The 12,597-nt window shown below is 53.2% G+C and overlaps 1 protein-coding gene across 1 annotated transcript; it reads left to right on the forward strand.

The window, feature by feature from the left end:
• The first annotated feature begins 3,147 nt into the window (after positions 1–3,147).
• LOC105044095 (uncharacterized) lies at positions 3,148–5,211 on the forward strand. Its single transcript, XM_010921893.3, is given in 2 exon segments — positions 3,148–3,723; positions 3,726–5,211. Coding segments are annotated over 2 exon segments (1,461 nt in total). The 5' UTR covers positions 3,148–3,518; the 3' UTR covers positions 4,982–5,211.
• Positions 5,212–12,597: the final 7,386 nt, after the last annotated feature.

Below are 12,597 nucleotides of genomic sequence, written 5' to 3' on the forward strand. Positions count from 1 at the left end.
TAATGAGATAATGGCAGATTCTACGGATTTTTTTGTTTTTGGTAAAAATAGATTCTATGGATTTTGTAAGGCAAAAGTTAATGGAGGATCCTTCTGAATTGCATTTGATAGCCGCAATCTGGGGCAATTTAAAAAAATTTATCGGACTACTATGTTTGATATATTTTTTGGATAGTAATCTGATTGCCTAAGCAATCCAGTTACCCTCAGAAGATAATCCAGATTTAAGGAAAGGGTGGCTATCCAGATTATCAAATGTTTAGTAATCTAATAATGAAATATTTAGACGAAATGTCCTTATCAAAAATATAAACTAAACCTCTCTTTCTTGTATGGAACGAGCACGCAGCCACCACGCCCGTGCCACCTCCTCTGCGCTTTGACGCACACTTGCCACCATAGATCGCCATCAGCATCCCGATTGTGACTCCCACCCCCTTCCCCCATCCTCTCCGCCACCCCATTAGAGCTAGCAGCTTGCCCTCGCACCTCCCCTCCCCCTTCCACTGTGCACAACAACTCCAGCATCGCAGCACCCGCTCCGTCGTCGCCCCCGATGGCCAGATGCTACTACCACCTCCATCATCACCGTTGCCACCCTGGCCTCCACTGTCACCTGTGATTCACCTCTGCCAGCAGCAGCGCTAGAAGCACCCTTGCGCCGATCGAGCCGAAGTTGGATCACGCAATGACTCCACCATGTCGGCCATCACCGTCGGGGCAGAAGACATCTGGCTAGGAGGGGCGGGAGCGAGGGAGCACTCGAGGAGGCGAGGGTGGGAGATGGCACCGAAGGCAAAGTGGATCTCGCGATGTGGAAGGTCTCGGTGAGGTCATCTGCGAAGTTGGGTCGGAGGCCGAAGGTGGTGGGACTAGAGGAGAGGCAAAGGGTGGCAGGGGGGTGAAGGCAAGGGGAGGAAGGTGGTGGCGAGGGGGAGGGGTGGTGGGGCTGAGGGCGGCTTGGGTGCAATTATGAAAAATCCCACAAGAGAGAGAGAGAGAAGAGAAAGGAGAACTGTTGCGGCCAATCTCCAAGTGCGTCTGAGTCCGACGACGAGCAACTTGCAAACAAGTCCACACTGATTGAAATTATGTTCAACAGAGATCTTCGATGCTTAAGTCAGCGGAGAGTGATGAACAAATAGTTGAAAGTAGATTTTATAGAATATTGGTCTAAAAGTATCTTATCCTGGCTGTTCCCTTCCTTCCTTTTATATAGGCAATCTGGATGTAACTGTCTGTGATAGTTAGGCACGTAGGATCCCACTTATTTGGCATTATGTGATCATGGATGGACAGTTCATGCCCACCAAAATCATGGTAAGTAGCCATTACACACTCTTTGCTTTAGCGATTTTTGATATATTGACTGTGTATCGGTGATGTGGGTGTAACGACTATATGTCAATACTTGTAATATACTGACTGACCATCGGTTTATAACTCTGATATTCGATTGATCATCGTTTATGTCGATCGAGTCATTATGGTTGACTTGAAATCACCAGAAAAGCGATTAAGAATTACCAATTGTTGCCGATGTATCGACTGATAGTCGAATGCTCGTGTCTATGATGCGATAGAGAGTCGGACGATGAGCCTTATAGATATTGTAGTTGAAAAAAACTCATTCAGCGATTTGATTTTGATAGTTCATTATCAGATACCAACACATAATGGGAGACCGACGTGAATCGAGGAGAGTAGGTCCGGTTGTCCCTACAGTAATAATGAAAGACATGATGGATTTTTAATATATAAATTTTTAATAAATTTAATTTAAAATATTTTAAAATTTGATATTATATTATCAATAATCTGATGATCATACAAATATGTCGATCAAGATTTTCAATAATTTTACTACAACATTACCTCATGTATCAAATACAGTAATCAACATTACTAATAATTTAATGATGCAATCTATCCTACAGGTAATCCAGATTATCTTTTAAGATTGCCTATGATGCACCAAATCAACCTAAGTACTAAAAAATCTAAAATATGAATGTAACAATTTAGTCCATTGTTGAAACAGTAAGGACTCGTTTGGTTGACAAAAGTGGAGGGGGAAGAGAATTTCTAAGAAGTGGAGAGAGGGCCTTTTGTTTGGTTGGAGTTTTAAGAAGAGAGAGAGAGTGAAAAAAGCTCTTTCTATGGAAGTCACTATCCATATTTTATGAAAGATAAAATTTATGGGGGAGGAGGTGATTTTGGCACTTCTTATGGATGAAAAATGATGCTATTTTTTTCTTTCACAAAATATCCTTTTAGATTTATGACTAAGATTTTTACAAAATATCAATGAATGATTAGGATAAAATACTGAATAGTGATATAATATTATATTAATATTATCTTAATATTTATATAAATATAATATTAATATTATAATATTTATTATATTTAATATTATTTGATTATTTATATTAATATAATATTTTTATTAATATTAATATAATATTATATTTATACTATATTAATAAATTTATTATATTCAAATATTATTAATATTTTATTAATATATATTAATATTATATTTATTAATATAATATAATATTATATTATATAAATTTATAGCAAAAAAAAATATATCTTATATATATTAAATATAATAGGTATTTTATATAATTTTTTCAAAAAAATGAGTACCAACCAAATATAAACTACTCTGTAATAACTCACTTTTCTGTGACCAATCAAACATGTTAAAATTTATTTAAAAATTATTTTTAAAAAATTATTTTTAAAAAAATTATTTTAAAAAAATTTACAAACTAAATAAATTTTAAATTATATTTTACCAGTAAATACTGTAACGGTCAAGTCATGGATGTACAGTCCAAGTCATTGGACGATGGGCAGATCGTGCACTTGGAATACAAAAGACTTCATCAAACTTGAGCTAACGAAAGTCGAGCTGCATCAGTATTGTACCATTTCTTTGTGCATGGAGATATGTTTAAGAACTCATCAAATTCGACCACATGAATGTCACAGGATTTCAGCTACATATTGGCAAAACAGGTTAGAAAGATAAGTGGCAATAGCAAAGTCCTGATTAGACCAATAGTATGAAAGTTAGATTTTTATGTATCATCATTTGAAATAGGGCTTCAAAGTCCTGATAGGAATACTAAGTTGAATGGTATTCGTATAAGCCCTGTCCCCTCTTAACAGTTTATAAGCCCTGATATCTCGTTTATGGCATCCTATAGATAGGAATACTAAGTTGAATGGTATTCGTATAAGCCCTGTCCCCTCTCAACAGTTTATAAGCCCTGATAAGCCTAGTCCTCCCGCTCCCTCTCCAACCCTTGCCCAAACCCAAACCCAAACCCCAACCCTAACTCTAGGAGGAGACGAGGAGAGAAAGTTGAATGGTATTCGTATAAGCCTTGTCCCTTCTAACAGTTTATAAGCCTTGTCCTCCCGCTCCCTCCATCGAGACCTTCAAGCTTTGCCCAAACCCAAAACCCAACCCTAACTCTAGGAGGAGACGAGGAGAGAAGACAATGTCGTCGTCCATGGAGCTGGAGGCGTTGGGGATGTTCATGCCGGCGCAGACGGTGGGGACGGTGCTGTGCTGCATCTGCGGCGCGGAGATGGCCCCCAACCCGGCCAACATGTGCGTGCGCTGCCTTCGCTCCCATGTCGACATCACCGAGGGCCTCCCCCGCCGCGCCACCGTCGTCCACTGCCCTGAGTGCCGCAGATACCTCCACCCCCCCGCACCTGGGTCCCCGCCGACCCCGAGTCGAAGGAGCTCCTCGCCTTCTGCCTCCGCCGCCTCAGCAAGCTCCTCACCCGTCTCGTCCGCCTCGTCCACGCCGAGTTCGTCTGGACCGACCCCCACTCCAAGCGCCTCCGCCTCAGGCTCCGCGTCCGCCGCGAGGTCCTCCGCGGCGCCATCCTCGAGCAGTCCCACCTCGTCGACCTCACCGTCCACCACCAGCTCTGCCCCCCCTGCTCCCGCGCCCACCCCGAACCCGACCAGTGGCCCGCCGCCGTCCAGCTCCGCCAGCACGTCGCCCACCGCCGCACCTTCTTCTTCCTCCAGCAGCTCATCCTCCACCACGGCGCCGCCGCCCGCGCCCTCCATACGGCCGAGAACGACCGTGGCCTCGACTTCTTCTTCGGCAGCCGCTCCCACGCCGCCAAGTTCGTCGATTTCATCTCCGGCGTCGTTCCCATCCGATCCCGCTACGACAAGCAGCTCGTCTCCCAGGACCCCAAGACCAACATCTACACTTACAAACACACCTTCTCCGTCGAGATCTGCCCCATCTGCCGCGAGGACCTCATCTGTCTCCCTCCCGGCGTCGCCCCCAACCTCGGCCGCCTCGTCGTCTGCACCAAGATCTCCAACTCCATTTCCCTCCTCGATCCCTTCACCCTCCAATCCGCCTCTCTCGATGCCAGCCAGTACTGGCGGGCCTCCTTCAAGGCCCTGCTCTTCAGCCGCCAGCTCGTCGAGTACATCGTGCTCGACATCGAGGTGACGGAGGTCACCGTCAGGGGGTCCCTGGCCTATGCCCAGGTCGCCCGGGTGTCCGATTTCGGAAAGAACGACAACACCTTTACCGTCCGAACCCATCTCGGCCACCTCTTGAATCCCGGCGATTATGCCCTAGGTTACGACCTCCATGGGGCCGATAGCAACGATCTCGAGATTGACCTGCCAGATGTGGTTCTGCTGAAGAAGAGCTACGAGGAGAAGCGCCGCAGCAGAAGTGGAAAGCCTTACATCTCCAAGGGCAGAGCTGACGAGAAGAAGTTCTCAAGGGACGTGGAGGAGAAACCTGAGCTGAGGCTTGATATCCCGTTGCACCGCAACAAAGATTATCGGCCGTCGGAGATGGCATCGACGGCTGGCGGGGATGATGTTCCTTCCGTGCCTTTGGAGGAGCTGCTTGGCGATCTTGATCTGAGTGATGAAGAGGAGGAAAATGATGATGCTGGTAGCATGATGGAGTGATTTGTCCGACCGCATCCATACCTGCTAATATGGCCTTCTTTTGTATCACAGATGTTTGTTTTTTTGCTCCCGAAGTTTTGAAAGTTGCGGAGTGTAGCTTCCAGATGGTGTGGGTCCTATGCTCCTAACTAGTTTTGTTTTGTTTTTTTAGTACTCTGGGTTCATCTTGTGGTAATTTATGTAATGCACAAACCCGTTTTATGAAGGTAAAAAGTTGTTTGTTGATAAAATTTGTGGTAAATTTTAGTTTGTTACTTGTTCTCGTACTTTGTGTGATTACCTTTGACTTGTTCTGATTATCTTTGTAATATGATTACTGCAACATGGTGAGGTCTTTTAAAATGGAAGGCCTTGAAATGTCGTCACAAACGAACGTGGGTGACATCTTTCTCAAGGAAGGCAGAAGTAGCCATTCTTTGGAATACCAGATGACGTCGTAAGCGGGACCTTCGGGCCTCTTCTAGAACGGGGGTGATGGTGGTCCATGCACGATTGGGGGCAGGGCGGGGAGGTTTTAAGAAACGGCCCTGCTTCCAGCGTGGGTGAGGGGGGCGAGGGCGGGGTTGGGCGTAATCATATTGTAGTGGTTTTGCGTGACCAGTGAGGGATTGATGGGTAGCGGGTTCAGAGCGGGCAGAAGAAAGAAATCAAGGAGACAATGCTTAATAAATTAATGATACATACCAAGATTCAATTAGAGAAGAAGGGCTTTCTTTTACTTACCTGATTCACTCAGAAGGAAAACCACGAACTTGTTCAAATACTATGTGTTGCGGCCAATCGCCTCGTCGCTCGATCGCCGGGAAGCGTGCACCTGCAAAAGGAAGTCCGCACTGACCGGAGGCGGCTCCGGCGGGGACCCTCCGACGGTCAAGTCAGAGAGGTGACTGGGCAACAGTGAAATGCAGACAGAGAGCTCTGAGAGGGAGAGAGAGAGAGAAGCGAGCCTGCGTATGTGGAAGAGACGGGCGGATCGATCCCTTGCACTGTTGCCTTCCCCGGTATATATAGTGGAGCACGGTATGGCGCCATCATCAATGGCGCGGACAAGTGAGGAACTGTCAACTCACTGTAGGCTGTCAGAGCCGCCGTGAAAACATCATGTCGCCGTGTAGCCGTCTAATCACCAGGGTTGACCCGGCTCTCGGCGGGACAATGCCCCTAGGTAACCGTGCCGCATGTCCGTGTCAGAGCTGACAACGTCTGGCGGCCGTACGGCGGTTGGTGGAGTCGGCCGACCCAAGGTCGACGGCCAACAGAGTGGCGTCGGACTCCTCCGTCAGTCGGCGAGCTTCATGTGGGTCGGCTACCGGACCTCTGGGTTCAGTCGGTCGGGAATAGACCGTGGAATGGCCGTGGTTAGCCGCTGATGGCGTCCGTTGGCCTGCCGCCCGACTTACGATCGGCCAGTCAGAGTCGTTCGTCGGGCCGTCGGTTAGTCGGTCGGGCCGCCAGCCGGTCGGGCCCTCCGACAGTCGGTCGGTCGGTCGGGGCCCCGAGGTCGGGCCCTCCGATAGTCGGTCGGTCGGTCGGTGGGTATCCCCCAACAGTTGCCCCCCTCCACTCCTAAGTCGGGTGGAGAGCTGGCCGATGCCTTCATTCGGGTAGTAAGGCCGGGCGACTGGGAGTGGATTTGTCGCATGTGCAGATCCGACCGTACCGCCGGCTGATCCGTTGTCTGACACCCCACGAATCCCGAGTGATCCGAACGTCTAGTCGATGCCAGAAGTCGCGCCGGCGTCCGGTGCCGGACGCCGCGTCTTGTCGTCGTCAGTCGTCACGTCGGTGTCAGAAGATCGGGTGCCGGACGATACGGCGTCAGTCGATCGGATATTCGGCGCCGATCGCGGGTGAGGCGTCCCATCGAGAACGCGGACCGGCGCGGGCGGCCGACTGCGGAGCCAACCCCCGCGCGCCGCGTGTCAAGGTGGTTGGCCGGCGCCCGCTCCGGCATTTAATGTGGGCGGTGCGGGCGTCCCGGGGCGAAGCGCGCCGAATCCTTAGCCAACCGGCGGGCGCCACGCGTCGCGCATCTGGGGGACCTTGGTCGGCGCGGAAGCATCTCGGCCGTCGGTCGGCCCTATATATATAGGACCTCCCGGACCCTGACCCACATTTGCCATTTGCTGGGGAAACTCTGTCCGGGCGATTTCTCGATCGTCGCGGGCAGAGTTCTTCTCTACTTCCGGAGGGTCCATCGGGTTCGTGGTCCTCCTTCCCCTTCTTGCTTTCTTCTCTTCTTTCCCTTCTTTCGGTTCCTGCACAATGACCAGGAAACCGACTCAGGGAGCTCGGTCGGGGAACCCGACCGACGACACCCGATCGGCTCCGGAAGATGAGGCCTCCTCGCTTTCGGGGCCGAACGTCGATCAGCTTCGGGAGCACTATCGCATCCCGGAGCAGTTTCGGCTCTATGCTCCAGGGGCCGGCGGTCGGGTCAACAACCCTCCGCCCGGCGACCTGGGGCTGTATGTTGAGGACCTTCGTGCGGGTCTTCGACTTTCGATTCCGGAGTTCGTCCGGAATCTGCTTGATTACTACGGACTCTGTCCGGCGCAACTGGCGCCGAACTCTGTCCGGCTAATCATTTCTTTCGCGCTGTTGTGTCAGCTCTTGCCGACCAACCCCCGCGTTTCCCTCTTCCGGGCCTTCTTCGTGCTCCGACCCCACCCTAAGGCCCGAGGGTGGTGGCTCTTCAACCCCCGGAAGGGTCTTGCCTTCATAACCGGTCTTCCATCGTCCATTCATGGATGGAAGAACCAGTTTTTCTTCGTTTCCTCTTCCTCCTCTTGGGGCTTTCCTTCTCGCTGGGGTGTACCCCGAACTGAGGCCAACGACAACAGTCGGGTCGACGTGGACGACCGGGAGGACTTCCACCGACTCAAAGACATGTTGGTCCCGAAGCAGAGGGAGCTTGTTACCGAGCAAGCTCTCTATGATGCCGGCCTGAGTCTGGTCCCCCGAATAGGTATCGCCCGATTCCCCAGCTTTTCTTTTTTTCGGCTTTAGGGTAGTTCTGGTCCGGCCTTTAACATTGGTCGGTTTTGCAGGGACACCGCCGAGGATGAGGCCGACCGACGCTGAAATTCGTCAGTTTGCCGCCGCGAGGAAGAGGCCAGCGTCGGGGGCTGGCCCTTCGCGCCCTTCCAAGAGATCAGCCCCAGTCCCGCCGACCATGGAAGCGTCGGCGACCGAGGGGTCGGAGCCAATCATAGCCCTCGCGGCTCCGACTGTCCGAGTGGAGGAGAGGCGAGTCGAGGAGAGGCCGGCCGAGGAAGTGGCCGAAGGAGTGTCGGCGGTTTCGCCGCCGCGGGCGGAGCCGGACGTCGTTCGGGAAGCCGAACATCGTCCGGAGGCGTCCGCCGGCGCAACGGGGGGCGCCGGGTCGAACTCCAGCGTCCCATCGCTGCCAGCCCCGTCGGTCGGGGCAGCTGATCTGGGGAAAGCCCCGATGGAGCCCTCGGAGGAGGAGAGATCAATGCCCCCCAGCGCATACTACCCCGAGGGTGCATCGGCCTTGGCCGACCACAACCTTGCGAGGAGGTTGTGCCAGGGGATCCTCCTCCCTACCGACGTTCAGTCGCTGCGATCTCGGCAGGTGACCGAGATGCTGTCGCGGTTCTACCCGTCGATGGTGGAGGTAAGCTTCGCGTCACCTTTCTCCTTAGAAGAATTTTCGCCTGCCACATAATTCTGACAAATCTTTTTTCCGTCGGCAGTTGATCTTCACCATGTCCGAGTTGGAGGCCGGATACCGAAGGTTCGGCGACGTTCGGGCAGCCTTCAAGGAAAGGTCGGCAGCGGCCGAGGCCGAGAGAGGGAGGCTGGTCGACCAACTGCAGGAGTCGGTCGACCGGGAGGCCAAGTTGACGGACGAGGTCTCCCGGCTTATGGCCGAACTAAAGTCGGCCAAGAAGGAGGCCAAGCACAAAGGTCGGGTCGTGCGTCGTCTTCGACGCGAACGGGACAGTGCCACCTCCGAACTCCAAGGGGAACGCGAGCAACTTCGGGTCAGCCTGGAGAAGCTCGCGGAAACCGAAGAGGACTTGTCCATCGCCCAAATCGACGCCGAAATTGCCAGGGCCGAGGCGGAGTTGGCGAGGGAGGAGCTGGCCCATACTGAGGATGAAGTACGGTCGGCGAGGGAGTCGGCCGACCGCGCGGTCGAAGACTTCCGGGCCTCCGACCAGTACAAGGAGGAGATGCTCAAGTCGGGCTTCGCCTCCTACAGGGTCGGTTTTGAGGACGGTCGGGATGCCGTCCATACCTTGTACCCGGAGGTGGACGTCAGCCGAGTCGCGCCGCTACTCGCCGAAGAGGAGGGAACCGAAGAGGAGGCCGACCATCTGTCGGGAGGCATCATCCCAACGGATGAAGCCGTTCCGGAGCAGGAGCCGACCGGAGGTCCCTTGCCGACTGAAGGACATCCTTCTGCCGCCGACCCATCGCCGCTTATGGTCGAGACGCCGATCCTTCCCGATCCCCCGTCGGTCGAAGAGATTATCCAGGACGAATGATCGGTCCAGCCGACTGTCTTCCTTTTATTTTTTCTTGAAAATACATGTAATCGGCTTCGGCCCGACTTTGTAATCTCTTTTAATCAATGAATGAAATTGTCTCTTTTCCTTCTTGTTTGTAACGTTTCTTATCGCTGTAATGCCGAACCCAAGTCACCAACTTAGAGAAGTCGCCAACTCGGATAAGTCGGTAAGACCTAACCGGCTTGCACAGTTCCGAAGTAGCTCGTATCCCGACTTTAGGTCGGTTTTCAATAATTGTAGTCGCTATTCGGGCGCATCTGTTAAGTCGGACTTCCGTAGATGCGTTCAGTCGAACATCGACCGGCGCAGTGTCGGGGGAGCGGTAGTAAGTCGGATCCCCAAGCTCTTGCGTCGGGTTCTCATGTCCTTCGACAGACGGTGGCAAACCGAGTGTCGTTCAGCCGACCGAAGGTCGGTCGGCGAGCAGTGGGTGCGACTAAGGTCGCGTCATATGATAGACGGTGGTAAGCCGAATATCCCTCGACCGGTCGTAGCCTGGTCGGAACGCCGCGGCAACAGCCACGTGGGCTTTTAGCCTTTCTTCGGTCGGGGCCCGATCGATCAGTCGGCCGATGGATATGCCCGAAAATTCGACCGTAGAGAGTATAAACTCCCGCCATCGTAGATGCATCGGTCCGTGTAAGGGGCCGATGTGTCGTCGGTGCCAGGTCCGCGTCGATGCGTCGGGGCTGAGCGTCGATCAGTAGTCGAAGGGTTAGAACTCTGATTTTTCAAACCAAACTTGTATTCCAACGATTGGATTACAGAATTTACTGGTAATACAGCTTCAAGTTGTGGCGTTCCAAGTCCGGGGAATGGGTTTCCCCTCAAGGGTCTCCAGTCGGTAGGCCCTCGGCCCGAAGGTGTCAGCAACCTTGTAGGGTCCTTCCCAGTTGGGAGCCAACTTCCCTTGGTCCAAGGGCTTTGACACCTCCGCCTTCCTCAAGACTAGGTCGCCAGGTTTAAAGAGCTTTGGTCTGACCTTGGCGTTGTAGTACCGGGCGACCCTCTGTCGGTAGGAGGCCATTCGAATTTGAGCCTCATCTCGCAGTTCGGGGAGAAGATCTAGGTCGGCTCTCCGGCTTTCGGAGTTGTCCGGCTCGCGGTACTGCTCGACCCTTGAAGATGGCAGGCCAACCTCGAGCGGGATCATGGCTTCTGTCCCGTAGGCCAAACTGAACGGCGACTCTCCGGTCGGGACACGGGGGGTCGTTCGGTAAGCCCATAGGACGGAGCCCAGCTCGTCGACCCAGAGGCCCTTGGCTTCGTTCAGTGGGTCTTGAGTCCATGGAGCAAGGTTCGGTTCGTCACGTCAACCTCACCATTGGACTGTGGGTGCCCGACTGAAGTTAGTCGATGACGGATGTGGAACCTGGCGCAGAAGTCCTTGAAGTCCTGGTTGTCGAATTGCCGTCCGTTGTCGGTGATGATGGTGTGCGGCAATCCGAACCTGAAGATGATGGACTTTTGGACGAAGTCCTCCATCTTCCGCTCGGTGATCTGCGCCAAGGGCTCGGTCTCGACCCACTTCGTGAAGTAGTCGATGGCGACAACGATGAACTTCCTTTGGCCCGACGCTGGTGGGAAAGGGCCGAGAATATCGACTCCCCACTGAGCGAAGGGCCATGGAGCGACAATGGGAGCGATTTGGCTGGCCGGTTGGTGCTGAATATTGGCATACTTCTGGCATGGCTCGCACCTTCGGACCAACTCTGCCGCATCCTTCCTCATGGTCGGCCAGTAGTAGCCCTGTCGTAAGACCTTGAAGGCTAAGGACTTGCCCCCCAAGTGATTCCCACAAATTCCTCGTGAACCTCTCGGAGAGCGTAGTCGGCGTCGGTCGGTCCCAAGCACCTGAGCAGAGGGAGGGAGAACGACCTCTTATAGAGTCGGCCGTCCATGATCACATATTGTGACGCCGACCATCGGAGTCGCTTGGCCTCCGCGGGATCTTTGGGACTGGTTCCGTCGGACAAGTACCGGACGATCGGGTCCATCCAACTTGGTTCGGACGTTAGCTGCTGCACTTCTTCGACCCGATCAATGCTCGGCGTTGGAGGTTTTCGACAAACGTCCGACCCAAAGAATCATAGGCCGACGTTGCCAATCTGGAGAGAGCATCGGCACGGGCGTTCTCCGTCCTGGGGATGTGGGAGATCCGAAATACTCGAGGCGGGCCACGAGATCCTTTACCTTCTGAAGATACTTGATCATGGTCGGATCTCGCGCCTCGAAGTCGCCCTTGACCTGCCCCACGATCAGCTGAGAGTCGGAGAATGCCCGGAGGCTGTCGACGCCCAATTCCTTCGCCATCCTCAAGCCCGCGAGGAGCGCCTCGTATTCGGCTTGATTGTTGGAGGCCTTGAAGTCGAACCGGAGGGCGTATTCGGTGACTACGCCATCCGAGTTCGTGAGCAGGAGCCCGGCCCCGCTTCCCTGAGCGTTGGAGGCTCCATCGATGTGAAGTACCCAGGTGGAGATCGGGTCCCGCTCAGAGACCGAATCTCGTCCCGGGCCTTCAGCTCCCGACCTCTTGTCGGTTGTCGGGCATTCGGCGATGAAGTCGGCCAAGACCTGAGCCTTCAAGGCAGGCCTTGGTCGGTACTGAATGTCGAACTCGCTAAGCTTCATCGCCCACTTAGCGAGTCGTCCGGATGTGTCGGGTCGGCGCAGTACGGCCCTCAGGGGCTGGTTGGTGAGTACCACGATGGCGTGGGCCTGGAAGTATGGTCGGAGCCGTTGCGCGGAGACGGTCAGGGCAAAGACCATCTTTTCCGTCTCCGAGTATCTGGCTTCGGCACCGTGGAGCATTTGCTGATGTAGTAGATGGGCTGATGGGTTCGGCACTCGTTTTCCCGAACGAGCACCGAACTGATCGCCTCAGGAGATGTGGCCAAGTAGAGATACAAGGTCTCCCCGAGCTGCGGCTTTACGAGCAGCGGCGGGGAAGCCAAGTACCTCTTCAGGTCTTCAAAGGCCTGTTCGCATTCATCCGACCAAGAGAAACCGTTTGCCTGGCGCAGGGTTTTGAAGAACGGGAGGCACCTTTCAGCTGATCGGGAAATGAATCGGCTA

The sequence above is a fragment of the Elaeis guineensis genome, chromosome 4 (genome assembly GCF_000442705.2).
Source record: "Elaeis guineensis isolate ETL-2024a chromosome 4, EG11, whole genome shotgun sequence".
Lineage (NCBI taxonomy): Eukaryota > Viridiplantae > Streptophyta > Magnoliopsida > Arecales > Arecaceae > Elaeis > Elaeis guineensis.